Raw genomic sequence first — 24210 nt, 5'->3', positions numbered from 1 at the left:
TTGTAACTTGTGTATAATTATGATAATCAGTTTATTCTGAATAAGGTCGAAACGAGGTAGATTTGTATCGTAGATAGACTTGCGTATAGATAAAGTTCATGTGTGCACAGGTAGTATTGCATAGAAACTCGAGTAGGCAGCTTGAAAAGTTAGATAAAAGTTAACTGGTAGAAAACCGACGTAGCATCGATCGTACACCGTGTATGATTTCTATTCAAAGCTGTTTTAAAGCGATCGATGCAACGTATCGATATTGACATTACAATGGATGAACGCGAAGTCGGCTCCACTCCATTATTCCAGCTCCGTGAAAATCTAATATTTCGTTTTCGTGTTTGTCCGCCGTAAAGTTTTACCCGTGCGTCGTAAAACAAAATAGTTTTCTTCGAATGTCTATCACTGTTTCTGTGACATAACTATATATAAAAGATTTTTCTTCCTCGTTCGAATGGATCATACGGAGCAATATCGCAGCGGAGAGTAACAGCTTTAGCGGCTGGAAATTGCCGCAGGTATTCGCGTAATTTGGTTTCCGTACTGCCGCCCTCCAACCTATAATTTCAATCACCACCCATTAATTCTATCGTTTATACACGCAATTTAATTAACTATTGGTATAATAGAAATTCGATAAATAATATAGCTGATAAAATATCAGCGATTAAATAAGTAACAATCAGGATGAACCCAACGCGATTACAGAAACATAATATAGTTTAACGCAACATAGACGGATCATCAATTTTACTGCGCGTGATGTTCAATATTTGAACTTTTATTCATTATCTTGAAATTGTTTGCGGAATAGTTCGACTTGTCTGTTCTCGTTAGCCTCGTATGAATTTTCATTTTCAAATTAATTAAAAAATGTTGCTATAATGAAAATTAAACAAAAATATATGTGAAAATGACCGAGAACATTTTACGCGACCTTCTGACAGACATCTGTTATTAATTTTAGAGGAATTCGAGAAACACTTGGATTTCTTATATTATTTTCGTTCGACTGTATAATATTCCTTTATCAGCGCAATAGCGTTGTTCTCTAACATTCCCAATCGATAATGTCGCATTGGACAAAGAAATAGTTACAAAATATATTGGATTATAGGGCGAAATTAATATTAATTATATCAATGTTAATATTTCGTTTTTCATTAATATATTTGTAATATCCTAATCATCCAATTTATGATTCTTATTGTAGTCAGCTGTTGGTAACGCTGTGAGTGACACGAAAATGCTAACGAGGCTTCAGAGTTGCAGAAATTGGGCCCAAAACTATTTTGAATGATGAATCGAAGTAACACGGCGAGTATGTGATTCTAATTAACAGAGAGCAGATATTTCCATTCTTTCCTTCATACAATCTTTTTCTTCTCAGTAAAAATTAACATTAAATGTGGCTGACAAATTGCAACCCTTATACTTGACGATGAACATGGGGCAGTTAATGACTTCTCTTTTACTAATAAACATATATACAGCTTTTTATCTTTTTCTTTGATCTTTTACTTATTTTAGAAATCATATTTACAGGATAAACAATAGAGAAAACTGCGACAAGAGACAAAATGGGATGTGCGATAAGCGAGTAGCTGCAAGTTATTATATAAGAAAGTTCACGCGCGTAATTGCAACGAGACCCGTTAATGGTCGCTTCTACCGGCCGTCCACGCCCATCTGTGCTCTAATTTTTCCGCAACCTAATGAAAGTCGAAGGGACGGAGCGCAAACTGGATGACAAAGTGTGCTTATCGAACCTAACGAATGTAGATGGGTAAGGCGAGAGGACTTGCAACGGGCCAATTACCAATTTGTAATTAGAGATTCAGGAATTCCGCGAACAGTGCGATGTCCGATTAGTTAGATCCTTTTGTACTTTTGACTGCTCGAAAGTTAGGAGTTAACGAAAAGCCAACCATGGTGAAATAGCTACAGTACATAGGTAAAGGTTGTTCCATGCTGGCTCGCGGGAAATAGCTTTCGGGGAAAGCGAGAGGTTGTTCAAGCCGTGGCTAGCAGGTAGTCCTTTGGGAATACGACCGATAATGGGCTTTCGGGTCGATAGACTCGGGCACATCCACCGTTTACCGATTAACCGGAAAACGATCGAAATTGCTGATAAACCGAATGCTCCCGCGACGCAAACGATCGCGACCGATTACACTTTCCAGGAATATCAAACGAACCGTTTTCGCGTGGACGTGTACACACAGCTTCCGTGTGAAGATTGAATTCGAAACCGCGGTTCCATTCCAATTGGTGTCTTTTTTTTCTTCACTTTTTTATCTTTCGACGAGAGTCCCATATAGTACGATATAAAAACTGATCGAGTGAATCGCCGATGTGACGACGAATAGCGTCTGTATGTATGTGCACGCTGTGCGATGCCACGGTTGTGGTTCTCGTATGCAAATCAAAGTACCGATTTCGAATCTAATTTGCGAGCCGAACATGAAACAGAATTGGTCACGAATGACATTAATCCTTTCGATTCGAAACAGTTTCGCCGCTATAAACCCCTCGTTCCTTCGTACTCGTCGCTACTTCGTTTGTGGTTGTTCAACGGATTTCGAACGTGGGACGGTAAATGGATTTCGTTATCGATGTGTTTCAACAAACAAAGATCGCGTTTTTCGTTTAGCCCAGAAGCTAGTCGTGTATAAAGATTTAGTCGAGCGACACACGCGAATCGACGGGCTATACATAGAAAAAAGGGAGAGACCTTAAGGGCTAGTCCACATTATAGGCTAGAAAAAATTCATTAGCCGCCAATGGTGTTTGTAAAAAAGGACATAAACTTGCGAATTTAGTATATACTTCTACCTCTTTAATTAAGATTAAGTTATGTACAATGTGCGCTCTAGTCCTAAATAAAATTATGACACTTTTGTGTGTACATATTCGGTTCAATTGGTCGATGAATCTTCCTACATACACAGTTTGCATTATGCCTTATTTCTCGCGAAAGGTGTGGCCCATTATCGGTCGGTTCGAGGCGGTTCTTTGAATATTTTCTGTAAATTATCTCTTTCGAACAAGTAGGACGGTAGTCGGTTACCGAAGATATTGATTTTTACCTTTGCGTGATATGAACCGAAGTTCTTTATTTGTTCGAGAAGGCAACTGGCTGACAAAAAACATAAACAAACGAAAAATATGAACAGAGAATGTTTCGATGTACCTACATAGCCTTGGTGCCTTTGTGCTACGGTGTTACGGCCGAAGAAATATCGATTGCGATTGATAGTTTATAAAATACGTCGATTATTATAGACAATTGATCCGTTTAAAATGAAAACCTAAATATCTCCTGATGCCATGTACTTTTTCGAAATTCCCACGTTACCTACAATTACGAGAGAAAATATCGAAACTATCGATAGGTGCACAATAAATCGATGATTCTCGATAACAAAGACTGTCGATAACATTAAAAAATGGCGATACATATCTTCATAGTTTCTGTGCGCATAGTTTTAATTCGGTAAGAAGAAGATTACGAAACGAACGAGTTACCATTAATTGAATGATTCACAGGTCGCGGTATTCCGGTGTTGTGCAAACCAGAATGACGTGGCGACATTATTCTTTGGAGAATTTCCGTGATGAAGAAGCCTATCGAAAGGAAAGAAGCCTGGCAATCTGCGACACATTCAAGGTTTGATGAATATTTGAATTCTTTTGATTTTCTTGCACCTTTTCTCATCTCTTGCATCTCTCTTTTTTCCAATTGCAAGAAAACGCGAATCCATATTAACTCTTATCGATCACCGCGATGTATCGAAACCACTCTTTTAGTTTGAACGATACAACTCGGTTCGAGTAGGAAACGCGTTTCCTTCATCGATCGCTAACTTTTCCTTTTTTGCTTATTGTTTTATACCGCAGAATGCCTGCCGAACGTCGCGTACGCGGCAACAGGTAGATAACCGTGGAAATATGCGCGGTGGCCTTTTTCATGAAATTTGGTAATTATCGATCGTTTACATTAATTTGTTTCGCAACGACGCCGCGACAATCCGAGTAGTCATACTTATTCTCGAGAGATCGCGGTGCTTTTCGCTTCGAACAGTAAGAAAACGCGTCGCGTAATTGAAGAAGTAGAAAAGAAAGGCTTGCAAGGACGAAGAGGAAGAATGCGAGAAGGATAATGGAGACAGTAATTTACCAGGATACCGCTGTAATTACGGTAATTTCTACAACGTAAACGTGCACTATGCAACCGGCATGAAACGTCCGCCACGAATCTTAAACGTCCCATCTTCCTCGAGCATTTTACTGGTTATACTTTTTAAGACAAACATTTCACGAGGAACTTTCTTTTTGATAAACATTTATTCGAGAAAAAAACGCGAAGATGAGAAAGAGTAAACAGTTGGACAAGGCAGGAACGAATGCACAAGGCGCGAGGAATGGACCGTCCGTTCCTGATCCGAGGGAAGATCAACAAGTAGTTAGCAAGTGGTGGGGGAGAGGTCTGTTTGTATGCTGGCGACGGGATTGGCAGCGCGGGGCTAGCGGAGTGTTAAGGGGGGACATGAAGCGAGGGCGCGCGTGGGGGGAAGGGACGCGTATTCGGGGCAGGCTGGCAGGCAGCAGGCAGGCAGGCAAGCAGGCAGGCTGGCAGGCACGTACGTCGAGCGAGTAAGCTAGGAAGCACAAGGTACCGCGAACGAATCCCGCGTTCTCATCGTTCAGTCGGGTAGGCGCGTTTGTACGGCGTCGGTCTTTCGGGCAGCGCTGGCGACGCGTGTCGTGTTCGGTTTATTATCGTCCTTCCAAGTGTAAACAGTGTAACGGGTGTTTTGTTCGTCGTGTTCGCAGAACGAGGAATCCAGGTGAAGAAAAAGAGGGAAAGAGAGAGAGAGAGAGAGAGAGAGAGGAAAGGATCAAAGGACCATGAGAACCATGTGCACCGGTACTTTAGTGTTCGTCAAAAGTTCAGTACGGAGAAAATAATTAAGAAATACGGGTGAACGCGTGCGAAGAAAACAACGGAAAAGGATCGACAGCGTGGTCGCTTCGACCACGGATCAACCAGAGGAGAACCTGAGCGAAAAGGAACGACGGGGAAAAGAAAAGGAACATGTCGCGGCAGCAAACTGGCAGGCACATTGTACGGGCCTGGGCGAGGCCTCGGCATCTTTTGCTATCGTTTCTGCTTGTCTGTGGGACTCTCGGTAAGTAGTGCATTGTGTCTTTTTCAGAGGTTTCTATCGCGATGCTTTTCTCTACCTGTGTGTACGCGTTGCATGTGTGCGTGCATAGGTTTACGATTGTATAGCACTCGAACTGCGTACGCGAACGAGAACGGTGCGTGTGTTTATAACGTTTCGTCCTGCGGCGCATGCGCGGTTGTTCAATAGCACGTTGGCGAGGCCAGTCGTACAACCATAGAGTGGGGTAAACCGGGGCCTTAGGCCGCGTCCATAAGTATCCCCCAGAGGTCTCACGAGCACCTAATAAATCGCGTACGCCTTTTATATATGCTGTATACCTGTATTTTCGATGATAACCGATTGATAATCTTCAACAACCGGATATTGATAGTCTCGGCTAACCGTCCTCTTCGATTAGGTAGATTTTACGGACCAGTGACATAATTTAACAAGTTAAAGAATCGCCTGGGAACGCGATAAGATGTCGGTTTGCATTGGACGCGCAAACCACGTCTTCTTTCCACTTTCGTAATATAAAACCAGTAGCCAGGTTCTGTTTTTCTTGGTAGGTTGAGATATCGGGTGGCAAGGTATCGTGTCGAGCGATACGAAACGTCCTACCCCGAGAAAACTTGGAGGGAACGGAGTTACACTTGGAGCAATACTTTTATAGAAAGGTGTTCCCTTTACTCATGGGAATTTTCCAACGTTCCTGTGTACTTTCCTTTGTTCCCTCGTTTCTTCCTTCACTGGTGCACTATTTTCCAACGAATCGAACTCGCAAGATTGCAAACTTCATAAGCTAATACGAATTAATGGAATTGAAGGATACGAGAAGCAAAATATGAGTAGAACGCGGGGCAATACGATATCGAGAAATCTTGAGATATCAGAGACAACGTTCTCCTTTTCTACGGAGCTCGGACTGGTATCGATAAGTTGTCGCGTGTCCCAAGAGGGAAGGAGGTGTAATTGAATTTAATGGTAGAAGTCGAAGGAAGCGAAGGTCAAACGCAACGCGAATTCCAGACGCGAACAGTGCTCACCTTTGTCGTGTACATCCTTTTTGCGGTCCCGTAAGAAGCCGATTGACAGGTCGATAGAAACACCTTAGCTTTTTGTTAGGTTTAATCGACTCGAAATTCGTTTGGACATAGTCGTGTCGAGGCAATCAGGGTCGCGTTCCATTTCGCCGACTCGGCCGCATAAGGATTCGGCTGGAGGAGATTCGAGAGAGGCCTTCGGAGGAACCTTACTCGGCGTAATCTTAAACCACTGCCAACCGATTTCAAAGTGCCCTCTTGGTACATTCCACGGATTTTTCTCTCCCCTACCTCATATTCTATCTCTTACTATCTTGGCTCACCCACCCCCACCCACACCATGTGCCCGTCCGTCAACCTCTCTTACTTCTTTTCTCCCCTTGTGCTCTTTCTTGCTCTTCTCTTCCTCACGAGAGACAGGGACAGGGAAAGAGACGGAGAGAGAGAGAAACATAGAGTGCAGCTTTAACTGCAGCAGTAACAGCAGTGTCGTGTCGTGCACGCCACGCAGTATGGCTTCTCTTTTCTTTTCTATGCTTGGCGTTTTATCCTCGCCTGCTCGAGACACTCGAAAGCGCACGGCGTGGACCGCGAACGGATGTAAACAAGCCGATCTGGATTATGCAAAATGTCAAACGGCACGGATTTAATCGTACAGAGAGATCACAGCAGAGTGATTTTATCGTCTACTTTGAACCGCATCAATCCCTATTTACCCTCAAATTCACACGTATTTATTCGATTAACACTGACGACCTACTTTAATTTAGCTTATTCTGTTTCGAACAGCTTCCAGCCAACTTCGAGTACGTTTCCTTCGTATCCTCGACTTTGTTTCTTTGGAAGAAGCGCGCGTAAGAACGGGCTCTTTCGAAGAACATAGTTTCCTTATTTTATTTTCGCGGAAGCGCTTCTTAACTAGGTCGAGATTACGTAACGAAACGTCTGCCTCAAACTATCAGTCCTTTGCGAACCTGTCTTCTGTCTTTCTAGCAAATTAAACGGATTTATGTTGCGTGTGGAACGCGAGTCTATAGAAGACGGCGGGGAACGAAAAAGAGGGGTTGGAACGTGTCGTATACCTTTACGCGCTTGGAAATTTACCGAGGTTTTAAACAGTTAATTCTTAATTATCCCACTTATGTATTTAATGTCACGTACGTATTCGCAAAAAGTTACAATTTTAGTGACAGCAAAGTGAACAAATAAAACGGACGCCTGGAAACAACCATATAGCGTAAAACGAAAATTAGACTCTCCACGATCCACAATTAACGGTTAAAATGCAAGTCGGAAGAGGGTGAAGGAAACTTCGACTGGTTCAGTCTCGAAGACTTGACAGTTTTCTTGAGAAATCCGGTTACAGAATCAGAGAAGAACAACGAAAGAGATGGAGCCGAGAGGGAGATTTAGCAATGTAAATAGGTAAAGAAGTCGAGCTGAGGCGGCGGGGGTTAGAGGGGCCGGTGGCACCGATCTTAACTTCCGCTAGTCAGGATTACATTTCCGCGGATTTCTTTGTTCCTGAGAGCACGACTCGATCGTCGAACCGGACGATTTCGCTTTCTTTCGAACGAGCAAGTAAGAAGAATAGATTTTTGAATGGGGAATATCTGGTTGGGGGCTCATCGCGGAGGTTGGGGTTGTGGCGGACAGGAGGAGGGAGAATAACTTAGGAGGAGCAACGTGATCGGCGAAGAAAAGACCGGCTGCGTCGTGGCATGGGGAACAATAAAGATGTAGAGAGAACGGAGAGGGACTCGGAGAAAGAGAAAGAGAGAGAGAGAGCTATTGAGGGAGGGAGGGAGGGAGGAAAGAGGACAAAGAGCGGCGTGTCTCGGGTCGCCGTCCGTTTCTCGTAGGTGTGCAGCCTGTACAGGGAACCGTGTCTTTAGCGATCGTTCGCTAAACTTTTCAACGAATCTCAAACCCCTTTCCACGTGTACAACAAACTTGCTAGTCAAAATTCTTGTCCTACCTTCCCGTCGATAGCAGCGTCTCTATTTTCGTTATTATCTGTTAACTGGCTTCGCTTTTAGAGGGCAATGTACACTGAGAACAAGTTCGCTTCAAGATGGGCTTTGACTTGTCGTCTTTGATGCTTAATCTTTTACTTTTCATGCGTTGGAATTTGTTTAATTAAAATTTAATGAACGATGGACTCCCTCGGGAGATTAAATGACGTGACAATTGAGAAGGGACTAAGAGCGGTTTAAATATTTTGTCAGGAATGGTGAATAAAGAAAATAAGAGATTCGCTTTTGTCGAAAAATGTTATTTACATCGCAATATCGAGGACAGTGGAATTTACACTGTTCGCGTTGTTCTAAATTTTGTCGAATGAAACGTGTCGTTCGTCAAAAGCCAACCGTGCATTTTCTCTTTAAGGGATGCACAGCACATTACAGGCGAGTATTAAGACAGTTTTACCTTTGATGTTTTGATCAGCTAGCGGACAGGGCAAAACTGACTTAACCGTTTACGCCCCGGTGATTTCACTGTGAAGCTTGTGTTTCATATTATGTACTCTGAAAATTTTCCTGTCAGTCTCAAACGAGGAACCCGGAAAATACTTTCGTTTCAAACATTAATACCTTTAAAAATGTTAAATTGATTCTGAAATTGTCTGCCGATAGTTTGAACTTGTTAAGTGGTTAAATAAGATCAGCGTGCGTTACTGTCGAAGCAACCGCGATCAAACTGCCTTGACGCGCTTGTTTGCGATGCACGTCGGGGTTAAAAGTTTCTGGATACTAGCACCAGTTTCGATTCTGAAGTTCTTTGGAAGAATAACAGGATCGCGGCGAACGATCACAAGGCACTCTCTCATTCGCTATCATGCACCGGTTCGTGATAAGTTGGTATCGATATCGCATCGATGATAAAATTGAAACGTTGTACCTTGATACCGAGTGTCAACGTTGACTCATTTTATCGTTAGTTCGCTGTAAAATTGACGCGAAATTGTATTCTGATGTTGGAATGCTTGCGCTTCCTCGAGACGGTGACGTTCTTTTCGCGAACGATGGGAAGGAAAGAGTTAGAGGAAAGAGGGGAGGGCAGGGAAGAACGCGAGGAACGGAGATTGGAGATTTGGTACGGTGGTGATCTAAATTCCAAACGGTTCCCCGAAAAGTTCGAAAAGATTTCTTCGTCCGGCGCTTCGTCATTCTTCAAACTTTCTCTCTGGTTAGTCCGAGAAGTCTCGTGAAATCATACGGTTAGGAAAACGGTTCTTTCAATCGGGTCGCTGGAGAAGGGCGAACGTTCAAGGGTGATTCATTCGCCGCTAAGCGACGCGTGTGTAATATCGCCTTATATTGAGTTGGTGAACACGGAAATAGTCTATTCTGGATAACGTAAAAGATTTATGGCTAATCTAGGAACGTAAATTGTTATCACGTAAGGGTAAATGACGTAACAAGTTAATCGAAATTATTTTTAATTAAATAAAACGCGTAAAAATTATATTATATCAATTTTATTAATGAGCTTTCTTTCTTTAATTACAAACACATTTAGAAAGATTCAATCAATTTCCTTGATTCGAAGCATATTACCTACGACACGAACGGTATCGTGAAACATGAATTTTTTTAGCGAGATTACACAAGTGTGCTGGTGATAAGCAAGATTACAACCGTAGGGGACGAGTTAAAAATCAGCGACACATTAGATAGCCGTTCGTTGAAGATACGTTAGTCGAAGTAACTTGAACTCCCAGGTTACTTGAACTAAAGCAACTTTAATTAGAGTAATTTGGCGCGCACACCAGCATTAATATGCAGAAGGCTAGAAGGGGAGGCGTTAGCCTTAATAAAAAGGAAGTACAAAAAAAAAGACATTGCTGCGTAAAGAATTGTGTACAAAGTAGATAGAAATTTCACGGATAAATAAAATACCTGTAAAGACTGAACCCGATAACTTGGCTAAACAGCGCGTGGTTTAATGTTTAAGGGACGGTGGGATGAAAGGTGCGTAAACGCATCAGGACCGATCCCACGTTTGTAATTTATGTCACCCGTATTATTATCGTCGCATTCGTTTTAATTAGTCGAATTCAGGCTATCGAGTTTAGGACTATGCCGGGCCGTCCGTCAGGAACAACCGCTCGAATGCGACGATGACGTTCAATCGCGACGCGAAACACATTTGCATTTGAAAATCGTGTCCGGGCGTCGACTGACAGCCGTTTATGATGAGCGCGATTCGTAGACACGCGCCAGGCAAAGCGCGATGTGATTCGCGTGCAGATTTTCGGGACGCGTTTCAACGTTTAAACGATCGATCGATGCGTCCTCCGCGTCGTTTACCCCGCTGAAACAATATCGATGCGAGCGCCAATTTTGAACACTGAAAAAGTAGTTAACCCCCTTTGGAATGTCGATGTACCTTTGAATTATTTTCTCGATCAGTTTAATCCGATAATGTAAGCGCGCCGATCGAAAACAAACGTTTTAGTGAAATGCTACGTCGGGAGTATCGCTGAGAGGGTTTAAGGGTTCAGGAAAAGTTACGATCTAGGTGAGTCCTTTTTAATCCTTCCGCCACGATTCCCTCGGAACTAATCGCGCTCAGCTGTACAAACTGACATAGTTTTTGTATTAATATATATATATCACAGAAATGCGTAAAGTATTTATATTTTCTTTACGTAAAGAAAACGGGTAAATTACGGATCGCAATTACCAGGATACAGGTTACAATAACTTTCCATATGTTTGTATTATTTCCGTATTAATTAACTCATAACATACCGATATTAATTCCGTATGTTTTCATGTCGTAGAATTATTGGTTTGTTATGTTACGGCGCATGTAAATAAAAGTAAAAATGATCTTATCGCGATGGTAAAACACTACACTCGTTACATGTACGCTTTTAGCCTGATGATTATTTCATTGCGGAGAGAGTACACGTATGTCCTTTGTTGCGAAAGTGTTAACATCGTGCGCGGCGAAATTAATGTGTTCACTTAATATTTTGAATATTATTAGATGGCGGGGGAGAAATAACAATATGCACGTAACTTTGCATAGCCAACGGTGGTAAATGTCTAATGTACGTAGGTAGGTATTCGTTCAATTAGCATGCAAAGTACTAGCCGAAAATTCCTTAAGCTAGTCTACCGGTGTCGTCCTCGTCGAAAGAGTCGCTCGAAAAACGTAGAGAAGAGCGTCACGTTCGATCGTAATGCGCCTGTTCAATGTACACCGCCGAGTGTAATTAATTTTAATTGATATACCAGCGTATCGAGAAAATACATTTATCCGGGTATACCCGACGCGCGGCCAGCGAGATAACTAGAAACGATAGCGATAAAACGCAAAGTAAATTTTACCGTTGCAGGAGAATATCGACTGACGGTTTGGAAGCGGATTCGGGATCAGTCGGAGCCGCAATTATTCTCGCGAAACACAAAAAGGTCGCCGTTATCGAAATCCCGTTTTTAACCCGTCCTCGTAATTTCGTTTAGCGAATTCGGAGGTTCAGATAATTCCGTCCGAGAGAGTTACAATTCAATAGAGTTACGCGAGATCGTTCGCCGCGATTGCCACGAAAAACCGTGTGTAGCGAACAAACGGAGCGAATTTTGACCGTCTGCCATTAACATGATTAACTTTCGTGATATCGGATACACACACATACACACTCGCACACTTTGTTGCTCGTTTCCCGTAATTGGGCTCGATCGTCAGGAAAATTTTCTCGTCTCGCAGTTGCATAGTTTCGCGAATCCGGGAAACGTTGGGAGTATCGTTTCTTTCGGAAAGTTTCACGGGAATGGCGGAAAGAGACGAGCGATGAACGTCTCGTTGAACTCATTGCGCTAATTATCCGCGACTGCTGCCGTGCGAGTCGCGGAGGAGGAGACGGGCGAGATTATCTTTTCATACTCGTCACTTCGGTTCCGAGTGAATAACTTACTGCTCGTTTCAGTCCTTAGATTCTCGTTGCCTCGAGCCTCGCACTTGAACGTTCCACTGTTCGCTGTAACTTTGCGCTCGTCTGAAATTGGAGTATCACAACTCTAACGTAAAAGGATTTTTGTTAACGTTGAAAAGAGAAAAGATCGGTTACTGAAATTCTTCTGCATATCGCTGCTTCGAGTCTCGCGATGCGTTCAGACGTTTTTCACCGTGTTCCAACTTTGTAGTCCTACATGAAACGCGAATGTTACAATTTCAACGAAGGAATTCTTTTCAGCATTCGAATATGGAATTACGAATCGCGTATCGTTGCCTCTGCGTCTCGCACCTCCCTCGAACGTTTCGGTATTCTAATATTGCTAGTTTGGTAAGCAGATTTAGTTCGTAGCTCGGAGTCTCGCGTTGCTCTCAAATATTTCCGCGTTTCTAACTTGGTGCTTGCGTGAAATATTACAAACTGAACGCAACAATATTTGTCGTCCCGTTGAAAAAATAGTTAGAGGGATGGTAGCAGCACGAGCATCGTTGCCTCGGGTCAACGCGTTGCCCCGGAACGTTTCATTGTTCTAATTTCGCGCTCGCGTGAAATATAAATGTTATAAATCCAACGTAACAAATTCCTGTTGGCATTGAAAAATATATGTAGATATGGAAATTTTTGCCGTGCACGCATGGTTGCCTCGAGTCTTGCGCCGCTGTCGAACATTTCATCGTTTCAGCTTTACTCTCGTATGAAATTCGAGGCTATATTTTTGCTCTTTTTTTACCGTTGAAAAAAGGAAATAGTTGCGAAAATCCTGATGGTACGGAATGGCATTGCGTTTCACTGGTTCGTGCTGCGGGGAATTTCCGTTCGATTAAGCTCGAACGAAAAGATTACGATGGACCCGGTCGTAGAACCACGTAAAACGAATGGTTGGCAATGGCGCGGAACTTCTTCCTTATAGCGTCTCTTTTATCTCGATACGCGTTCCAGAAATTCGTCTGGAAAAACGCAAATGGAATTAGCTCGTTGCGACAGAAGGTCGTGGAACTTCGTCTTTCCGCGAATACACACGTCCCCCTGACGTGATGATGCTTTTACTCTTGCGCGCAATTACCTTGCAACAAGTTACGTTACGGTAAAGGGTTACGTTACCGTTCTTTAATCGCTCGCGAAAATCAACGATGTTCAGCATCGAGGATCATAGCACCGTATCCCCTCGCTTTTAACCCATTAACACTTTTTAATCTTGAATTTTTACGATCTCAATAGACCCATAAAAGAAGAGACTAATATTATCTTTACATCGTTCCGGTTTTAACTCTTACGAGAAGAAAGTTTTACTCTTTCGCTCTTTGATCGAGTTTTACGTTTTCCTTTTAAATAGCTCCAATTTATTTTGGTCACGTGAAAGTATATTTAAATGATTGGGAATTTAAATAATCGATACTTATATGCTGAAATAAGTACTATCATATATAGATGTTTTTCATTGACAAACGATAAAGCGTCTAGAGAAAGACGCCGGATCTTTGAGACTTCGACAGAGATCTCTGCGATTCGGTAACTAAAAATAATTTCGTCTGAGTACCGAGTATAATATGAAACTGTCGTTTCACGGCGAAGCCGGTGAACGGCTTTGGGTTTAACGAATAGGAAAATGGTTCTTGCGATCATCGAGCATATCGATCTGTTCGTTTATACATTCTTGGGTCATCCGTTTAGACATTGTAATACGGTGACTAATAATTGACCGTATCTCGACGGTGGTACACGGTTATGTGAAACGTGTCGAGCATTACAAGCGTGTCGTAGTTCCGGCTAACGTTTTCGTGTCGCGTCTCGGTAGCGCGGTGGTGCATCAGGCTCTCCTTACAATTAGTAGATCCATTATTCGGTGCGCTTAGCTGACCACCGCGTCGTCGGTCGAGCCGAGCTCTCTAGGATACACAGAACCCACCAAAACCACTGCTTAATCGGTTAGAAAAAGCAAATTCTAATTGGTGGTAGGTAATTTATCGTATCGGGAAGTGGACGACCGTGTGATTAACTGTTTTGTTGTACACAAGATATCCTGCCTAAAACAGGCGACCTGATTATCCGCTAGCCGAGAACTTGAGTCAACCTAACCTCGAATAACTCGCCTAATTGTCTTTTGTATTATCAACTAACTCCGAATCTAATCTAAAATAGTTGGTCTAATTATCCTCTATATATTACAAACTTATATAAGTAGAATCTAATCTGAGGGTAGCCAATAGCAACGGCTGGTGAGGAGGAGATCGTGAAATGGAACGCGTACGAAACGTGTTTCGTAACTAGAAAGAAACTTCTGAAAGGAAAGCACGTTCCTCAGGTATGGAGGAAGCTTCGCCCTCTTCCATTAATACGGTACATTATCTTCCTTCTCGAGGTTCAGGGGTAAGCGGATAGACAATTCCCGCCGTCCTCGTCCTTTACTCGAGCCGAACGTAAGACCGACCAATTCGCAAACATCGAGAGAGCGTTGCACCGGTTAGAGCGTAACGATTCGCCGTCGTAGGAGTATTCGATGACGCCTACTCGACGCTCTCGTCTTACTCGACGCCTATACCGCGAATATCGCTTGCCTCTGCAGAATTCCCACGTCTTTGCGCTCTTGCGCTTCCTCTTGGTTTCGAACGACCCCTTCTTCTTCCTCCTTTTACCCCTTCGCCCACCGCACCTCGCACCTTTTTCCTTTGCTCTCTTTCCACTCTCGAAGGCCGTGAAACGTTTGCTCGATCGTATGCAAGAGTCCACCGATTCTTTGCTCGAATAAATGCCGCGCTGCCCCTGCTGTTATATCTACGAGCACCTCGGTCTCGAGGTATCGCTGGTATGATCGCGCGTTTGAAAGTAAGCGGAAGGTCAGCGACTGACGTATGCACGTACCTCCGTAGTACGCGCGGTGACCATGTGGTTGTGTGTACCCACTACTCTCGAGTAACGCTTCGAGTAAAGAGAGAGGGAATGGTGCAACTAGAAATATAAGGCAACGGTGGTCTAGCGTAAGGTAACTTTGCCAGTATCGCGAGTAGTATCCGCTTCGAACGTATATTCCGATTTTCCTATTCGCCTCTTTTGTTCGCTTTTCTATGAATTTCGCCGACATCTGCAAAGGGGAAGTATAACATTGAAAATGTGGCAATCAAATTTGTTCGTTTCGAGTCTTGTTTTTGGGGAAATTGAGTTCGAAAATCTGTCTGTTATTCGTGCGCTTCGCTAACTCCTCACTGAATACGTTTTACCGGCTTCAATACAGACTAATTGTTTTATTGTAATTCAACGTGAAGTTTCGACAACTGAAATCAATTAAATGTCAGAAGAATCACTTTTTGTACGGACCTCGATTCAATACAACGTTCCGGTACACCACCGGCAAATAGAGTCCGTCGATGTTGAATGTGTTCAATCGTGGGTTATGGAAGTACACGCGCACCCAATAATAAATTCATGAACTCGATTTCCTCGCATAATTAAAACTTCAAAGGGACAGATTTTGTTGTACGTTTCAGATTTACTTTTGCACGTAGCTAAAGTGAATCGCTCGTTTATGCCGCGAACAGGTTGGGACATCCTGTGAACCGGGGTTACGCAATGAGTCGACCAGACTCTGTTTGCTTTACAAAGGCATAAAAATTCCCTACCGATTCGATGCGATTCCCTGCCCGTTTCATCAAACGATCGTTCGTGTATCGCTTCGCGTTTACCTGCTTGAAAGATGAACCGCGTTGGACGAGGCTGACGCGTTTCTCTGTTGGCAACACTGAGGAGGATTATATGGTTCTCTAGGAGAACGCTATCGCGCGAAGAGTAAGTGTCGCGTGCACGGTGGAGAAGAAAAGAAGAGGTGGATGATGAAAAAGCCGGTTGTACAGGGTATGCGGTTACCGCAACTCGCAGAATGCAACTACCTCGGGACGCAATCTTCACGGACGCACTTGTCCGTCGCGCTTCCCTCCTTCCTTCCTTCTTTCGTTTACCTCACGCTACATTGCTTTCATCTGCGCTCCCAAAGTCCCGAATTCGCTTCGAGTCAGAATCTAGAACGTCGGTTACTGCTGACGTGAGATTAATCGGCCACTCGCAAACAGTCGTTCCGAGGACTCGGAGTATCGATCGGATAGACATTTTTTCCGCCACTCTACCGTGTGCTTTCGCATCGATTATTCGCTGAAACATCAAAGGGCAAGGGGCGCCCGATACGCTACGCGTTACGCTACCTTCTTCCGTCATCAGTAAAACGAAGAACATCATCGATAACTGATGCAGCAAAGATTCAAATAGAAGATCATTTGACGAAGCGCGTGCTCTGCTTCGTCTCGTGACAGTCAAGGACTGGTCACGTTAGGAATTAACCTAAATACATGGTCTTTCTCTGAAACACTAGCGTATGTATAACATTCTCGCGACTCGTCCCTCTCGCGTGTTCTCCGCTCACACCCATCGTTCGTTTAATCAAAGCGAGCAGTAATGAAAGAAAGACGATTAAGGTGTGCGTACGTACAACACGGGACACTCGTAGCAATACGCACACATACATGTACAGGAGGCGAGATGGGATTAGCTGAGTGTAGTACGCGCAGGGGAAGTCGACAGGGCAAACGCGACTGGTGCTTTTCGAGCTGGTTTCTTCCGACAGTCAAGGCGAATGAATTTCCTGTCCCCGTCGAGAGACCCTCTCGATTACACGATGACTAATCCAGGAAGGCGAGAGAGCGCGATTCATCGATGCGGCCGATACGCCGCCATGCTGGCGTCGTTCGCGTCATCGTTCATGACTTGATCACCGTCTATCTCTCATTCCGCGATTGAAGAAAAAACCGTCTGGCGATTACACACGTCTTGCGATAACGATACGCGGTCTCAGACGTTAGGAACGACTGTTCGTTGTACGTTTTGCCGGTAGGAAGGAAACGCAGGAGCTGCCAGTCAAACGTCGCGAATATTAACAGACAGGACCGAGTAAGAGAGCGATAGGTTGAGGATGGAGTAGGAGCAAGAGGCGGAGGTTAACCTGGGAATACGAGCAATTAGTAAGTTAGACTAATTGCAAGCTGGCCGATACGTTTGTAAAGTACCTACATCGAATCGATCACATTGGATCGAACTACGATCCCATGCATCATACTCTACCCTATCTCGCTCTCTCCCTCCGACTCTGTTATTACTTTCGTAGCGGAGGAGCGTATTAACCTAATGCATCGAATTATTCGAGCTAGTCGAGCCGACGGAGTTCCCTGAAAAATTTCGCGGCGGCGGAGAGCCGAGTTCTTTGATTTATAGCCGGCCCCGTACCACGCTAATTTCGAACGCCCCGGCCCAGATTAATTATCGTAACCCAACCTGTGTTACGCGCGCACACCACCCTTGCGTCTACGTCGCCCGTTGCAGTTTTGTTTTCCAGTGTGTGGGAATGCATCGAACGTCGTCGTCGAGCGTCGGGGATAATGATGTCCAGTCACGTAAGATGAAACGTGGTCGAGCACCCGTTTTTTCACGGTTTCATATATTCAATTGAACAGTTGTCAGGGCGAAATGAGCAACCACACGCGAGAAACGATAGTCGTGTTCTCTCCTCGATAGTACACTCGTCGAGGATCCGTTGGCTTGGCGGTCGTTAACAGGTGTCGCAAATATTTTCTCGAGGACAGTCTGCGTTCTTTCCACCATCGAGCGTGGTAGCACTTCCAGTGTTACGATTTCTTCTTCCTCCTCTTTTTCTTCCATCCTCTCTCGTTTTCGCATTGCCGGCGCCAAATGTGTTGCAGCCACGAAACCCTGCAACAGCTCCTTTTTCCGGGAAATAATAACAGTAAAAGTTGGTACACGCAGTTTTATTAATTTAGGATTTAATAAAACACGCGTGCGAGTTTGTACGTGTTTTTTCAAATATTCATATAATGTAGCTCGGAGAATCTCAGGAATCCAGTCGCAGTTCCAACGAACACAATTCCGTTCGAAATTGCATTTGGCAGTGCTCCCATCTAAACGTTGAATTTACGCACAGCGCAAAGAGCAGATGGAGATATTCCCCCTTTCGTAAGAATGAATTTTTTTCGTCGCTGCATCGCCGCTTATTTAATTTTTTTTTGTTCCTTTCCCTCCTTTTTTCCACCGTCCTCAGCTCCGGCCCAGGGGCTGTCGTTTGTTCGCAAGCAGGAACGCGCAACACGCGCCAGCCTCGTCGTTTCGTTTCTCCAAATGTTCCCGTCCATGTAGTACGTGCTGGCACGTACCGCGTGTTTAGAACGTAAACGTGTCTCGCACTTCTAACGAACCGGTCCGGAAGAATGAAATATTTCGTCCTGTACTTTTTTAACGCGACATTTCCCTACGCTCAAATCCCTTTCACCCCCTCATGTCCAATTACTCGGTCGAGCTCGATCCACGAATAACGTTAACCCTGAGTGCAAAGTTCTGAAAGAGACACGGCGTTAAAGAAGAGGCAGCTTTTGAAAGAGTAGCGATAAGAGGATTTAATCTGTATAAGCTATTTAGGCTGATGGAGAAAAGGAGTCGCGCCAGTGCTATTTTTAGCTGGCAACATCTAAAATAATCGACGGTAAGGGGTGGGCCAGATGGACATCCGGTTCTAATAGATCAATGATGAGCAACCTTTTTCTGCTACTTCCCACTTTATTGTTTTCCCTTCGTCTGCGGGGGATGAAACGTGACGCGACATCTCGGGAAATTATTCTATTTTACGCTCCCGTGTATCCTGTTATTACAAACGCAACAATTTTTCATTTTGACCGATTAAACTTCTCAGCGTTGCTTGAGTGCTTGTATTTCAATAAAGCGCGCGCCTCTTCCCTGTACTGACAAGGAATAATGTTTCGCCCTTTCCCCCCGATGCAAAGTGCATATCGTAGAAATTATTTGGAAACATTCTTTTGTTAAACACGGAGCACGGAATACGCTTAGCTTCGCTTCGCTGTTCGCAAGCGTGCGTGTAACATTGTATTAACTGGGAGTTTGCAGCTCTTATTGAATGGTTGTTCGCGGATCCACATGCTCGGACTCGTACTACTCCAACCACCAAAGTGGGTCGTGCAAACTTTGACCCAAAGGTTGCTCATAATTGGGCTAGATTGTGCGTTAGTAAGTCTTTGCTGGAGATGCTAATGGCGAATCAATACGTTAAGCCGGCAGCCCCATGCACGAGCCACGAATTGAAAGGCAGTAACGGCGGTTCCGCCGGATCCGTGGTGATTTCTAGTCGCAAACTGACTGACTCGACTCTTGGTCGGTTCACTTCATTTCCACTGAAACTTTTGATACGTTCCGTCGTCGCGAAGAGTTCTCCAAGAGTCGTGTTATCACCGATCGATGGCCACATTCGTCGGAGGGTTTCGGTATCATGTCGACGAGTTTATCAGGGCGCGGTACTCGTGGCGTGACGTCAGTTGTCGCGTGTGTAACGATACGTAAGTAATTAACCCTTAATTACTTGCTTGGGTTATAGTCATTCAATGGAGTTCCCATTTTATTAGTACGTTTTATGCTGTTATGAGTCTGATGTGTAAAAAAAGCGTGCAAGGCAAGCATTCTTATCATATGTTTAGATTGGTCATTCAAGTTTCGTCATGATGGATACTGGGGAAGGGGAAGTTGTAGTCACTCGAGAAAGACATAAATTAGGTCTTTCTTGCTACCGTGTTCTGGCCTAGAGAGATCCGTTTCGCCACTGTGTGTAATAGTTTCTTCTTTGTGCGCTCGTTATTGTTAACGAATCTCTTCGTGATAATCTTTCGCATCTACGATTGTTCGAGGTACAGTGGCGCTCAACAGCAGCAGTTGAAGTTAATGAAAATGATGTATCGTCTGTTTCTTGAGTTGACCATGGGGATCCAGGTTATTGGAACCGTTTTTCACGAACGAGGCTGCATCGCCGGAATGCACGGATGATCAATTGAAATCCGGTTCGCTTGGCCTCACCCGTGGCTGATAACGCTACCCTCTACACCTATCTATCCGGTGTTATTCGTGGCAGCTGGTTCGGCTGAATCCAACGTATTTATTAATAGATTACACAACGAGAGGCTACGCTCGGTCGCGTACACGTACGCGTTAGAATGGTGCATGTGTGCTCGTTCTCGTCGAAGATAACCACGAACGAAACGAATCAACGAACGCAATGGGTCCGTTCGTGGAAGTTCGCCTCGGAGTTGACTCACACGCGTATACCTGTGGCGAGCCGATGACGTCACCGACATTCTTGTCGGTCTTGTCACGCGTACGATCGTTAGGCTCTTGTACGAGTTCCTTCTCCGCTCCTTCTCTCTCCCTCGAATACTATGCATACGGATTCTCAAATACTCGGCTCTCCGGCTAGCGCCTCGCTGCACATCGTATTCCTCGTTCGAACCACGGTTCTTCAAAACAGGTCTAGACACCACGGTTCGCCAAGCGTCTCCCGATTGACGCGCGATCGGAGCTGAATAAACCTCGAATAGTTAAAACATAATACGAACTTTCGCCAAGTACGTTTATCCTTGATAAATTATTAACGGTTAGCTTGGAACCCGATTCGTCGCGGAATCGGTGCCGTAAAACTGGCTTCAACTCGTCCGCTGGGTTTCATACGATATTATGCATCTCGAAAATTGCGCATTCGCGCGAGGGCGTTTACGGGCCTCGCAATTCCGGGAAAGGACGCGCCGGAGCGTCGAGTGCGATCGATTCGGATATAACGGTGGAATCGAAAACGATAAGAGCGTAATCGGAGCGAGGCGAAGGTACTTGTCGTACGTAACGCGCGTTATCCGTAGATCGATCTCAACGAGGCGTTATTGTTTTAACGAGGGACGATGTTGGCCCAGAGCTGCGGGAATCGTGAGGATCGATCGGCCTCGTGATTCATCGGGATGTTCCCAAACGTCTTCACTTCCAACTTTCCGTGCCATTTTCTGCGCGCTGCCCTTATGGTTTCTCTCGCGAAAAGTGAATCGATCACGATCATATCCAATCGATGTTTAACTGAAAATCAGTAACTACGTTTTTTGATCGATATTACGTTAACAATCGGAGGAAGTTTAGCGATGCTCGGGACACGTCCCAGCAGTACTTTTCGTTTATTTTATTTTCTCATGCATCGCGTAACATCGGTGGGAATTAGTTCGGTAGGTTGAAATTGTAATTATGCGCTTATCTTTATGCATATTCATCCTTGTTATATATGTCACCTCGTATCTGTATTATTCAGTGGCTAGACGGGATATGATTCAATATTACATGAGAGATGATGACAGAAAAAAAAGGTGTTCCCCCGCGATATACTGCAGATATTCCCGTATTTATGAAAAATTTTAATACGCGAACGAGAGAATGCGCGTAGTATGCAAAAGTATGCAAACTATTCGGAATAAACTACGAGTTACAATATTCACCGAGCGAAACACATCTGTAACCAGATTTCCACTTCTTTAATTAGAGATTTGTAAAAGCCGGAATTTGCATAAATATGCGTAGTTTAGCGATCAAAGCGCTTACCTCTCTACAGACCTACAACTCGACGGGAATTAAATAAATTACCTGTACGATCGCAAATATCATCCACCGAATTTGTGTGGATTTCACGGTATCCTTTCTATCTGATTACGAAATATTATTTGCGTAGCGATATTCGTGATTAAAAACAAGTATCACTCGGTTGATTTCGGTTTAGCGCGAGAGATATAACGAATATCGAGCCATGGGGCCGCTCCTCGTATCGGCTCGGAGCCTGAAAAAACATTCGCGTCGCCATCGCGTTGTTTGCACGATACCGATGGTTTTTTCAGCGGTCGATCGCTTATTAGACCGATCGTCGGGCGGATGGTATCGGACGAACGGGAGTCGAGTGGAAGCCGATGGAATATGGCGGAGCGCGGATAGATTGGCGAGGGCCGCGTGGTGCACGCACCTGTTAGCGTGTTACGCTGTTCGACCCGGTTTCGCCTCGCATGGGACCAGGGAAATTGAACGTCGAGTCGAGGAAAGAAGAGTCATGAGATAGCTGGTGACGGCTCCGTCAGGCGTGCGCGTCTCCTCGCCTCGCGGCTTCTCGTTCGCCGGCCCCTTGGACGATAGTTCGAGGGGGAGTCGCCATGCTTAATTGTCCCTTGGTCCGTCGTGCGCAACGTGAGAACGTGCTGCACAAAGGGCTTGACGCGTTCGTGAGAAACGCGTTCGATCCGCATCGCGTATACTGGGTGTTCGGGGATGCTGGCTGGAAAAATTTATGGCCGATTTTAGAACGGCCGAGTAAGAAGGAAGTCGAGGATGGCAGCATCGCGTCGAAGGATTCGGTTTCGAAGGAAACGACTTTAGAGATCGGTCAGGTATAGGGTTTAGGGTCCATTGTGAGCAGGATGCGTGACGAGAAGCCTGTGTGGCCTCCCAGTGATGGACCTAGAAGGCACTGGAAAAAATTTTAAGGCTGCCAAATGTTCTGGCTTCCTTTCCGCATTTGCGCATATGCGCAAGAGTATGTACGAAGTTGTACGAAAAGGACACCCTATATAGTCATGGGTGACCGCCCCAGAACTTTGCTCGGACCCTCGAACGGAAAACCACATCACCCCGCATATTTTTCTCCCTTCCTCCATACGATCGCAACTCGAAAATGCCGTATTCGCGGTTGGCACATTGGAAGCGATAGAAACGTGAGTTACTCATCGGCTGGGACGTCCTTCTCTCAGAGGGGTTAGAAGGTGGAAAGGTTGGATAGTTTTCTCTTAGCGAAATAAGAGTGTCAGAAGGGTTAAGTGATGGGTTGGAGCGGTGCAGGAAAGGCGATACCCGCGATACGAATAGTAGTCGGAAGAGGAAGGTTTCTCGTGGCGCAACGGCGTAACGAGGTAAAGTAATGGAGATTGGTGCGGACTGCGAGCCCCCGCGCGAAAGGGGTAGCGCTTCTCTCGTACGTCTAGTGGCTGTCGCGGCCGCGCTACCTAAGACGCGAGACGGAAACCGCGAGCTATCGCGACACCGCTCTCAAGCTAGCCAAGCCAACTTGCCCACCGACTCATTAACCTAAGTAGCTACCGGAGAATGTAGAAGGAGAGAGAGAGAGAGAGAGAGAGAGAGAGAGAGAGAGAGAGAGAGGGAGGGAGGGAGAGTCGGCGTCCTGAGAACATAGCTGGACGCGGGGCGGGGCACGACCGCCGGAAATGCAGGGCCTAGCCATTGTGAAACGCCAGGTAACTCGATTAGCCGAACTGTTCGTTGAATCAGGAGTCGTTCGAAGACAAGCGAGAGAGCACCGTGGTGGTTACCGTACGCTTCGATACGGGGTCCATCTCTGTTTTCGTTCCATCCAATAACCCTTTTTGCCTTTCTCTCGGCACGCTACCGTTACAGCGATATTGCTGCACCGATCGATGCACGATTCGATTTCCTATTTTGCAAAACTTTTCTATATATCCGTATCCCGTCGACCTCGTTGCACGTGCGCTACTCTCCTTCGTACGCGAGTATCGTTTTTACATTCGCGCTGTACGTTCAGCATCTCGAAAGACTTGTCGTACTGGACTAATTAACCGTTTCCGAACCGTGCATCGGTTCGATACGCGACGACGCGTGGCCGCCGCGCAAACAATCTTTCTCGAATCGTGAAATTCCGTTTTCGTCTAAAAGAATCGTTCTCGACGCGTATAAAGGTACGATCCATGGTTTCATTTCTACGCCTTGGCGCGCCCAACCAATTTCCCTCCAGTCTTAATTGATTTTCGTTCAATCCGTTTTCCAATTGGCACCCACCCGCTTCTACGTATTACCTTCCTTTGTTTACCGAGGGAATTCACCGCTTACCTTTATTCTTTCAGCCTCGCGTATTATGTGCACGGTGTCGGATCGTTTTTCGGTGTCTTTTCAAATTAAAAAAGATAACTCGACGGTATGGTCCGATTGGATTAATTTTCGCTATAGTTTCCGTAAGGGTAACGGTTGAAAGGGTCAGCGCATATGTCTTCTGACATTTTTATATGTAGTAACCGTTAGTTACGTTCCTTGTTGGCTGTTCGTATCTTTCCGTAGCGAAGAAAGGAACGCAGGACGCTTGGGTTCGACGTTCCACAGAGCC

At 44.9% G+C, this 24210-nt stretch overlaps 1 protein-coding gene across 2 annotated transcripts in view; it reads left to right on the top strand.

Moving 5' to 3' along the window:
- Nucleotides 1-4595: 4595 nt before the first annotated feature.
- The window catches only part of Shg (DE-cadherin), a 50849-nt gene continuing 31234 nt past the window's right edge, over nt 4596-24210 (top strand). The window contains exons 1-2 of one of the 2 annotated variants that reach the window (XM_076903463.1): nt 4620-4669; nt 4851-5186. In XM_076903463.1, coding sequence (XP_076759578.1) covers nt 5093-5186 — 94 coding nt within the window. In that variant the 5' untranslated portion in view covers nt 4620-4669; nt 4851-5092. Of the gene's footprint in view, nt 5187-24210 lie in introns of both variants that reach the window. The other variant, XM_076903461.1, reaches the window with a different exon arrangement.

The sequence above is a fragment of the Xylocopa sonorina genome, chromosome 10 (assembly GCF_050948175.1).
Source record: "Xylocopa sonorina isolate GNS202 chromosome 10, iyXylSono1_principal, whole genome shotgun sequence".
In the NCBI taxonomy this organism is placed as follows: domain Eukaryota; kingdom Metazoa; phylum Arthropoda; class Insecta; order Hymenoptera; family Apidae; genus Xylocopa; species Xylocopa sonorina.
This window is presented reverse-complemented; position numbering and strand designations above follow the sequence as displayed.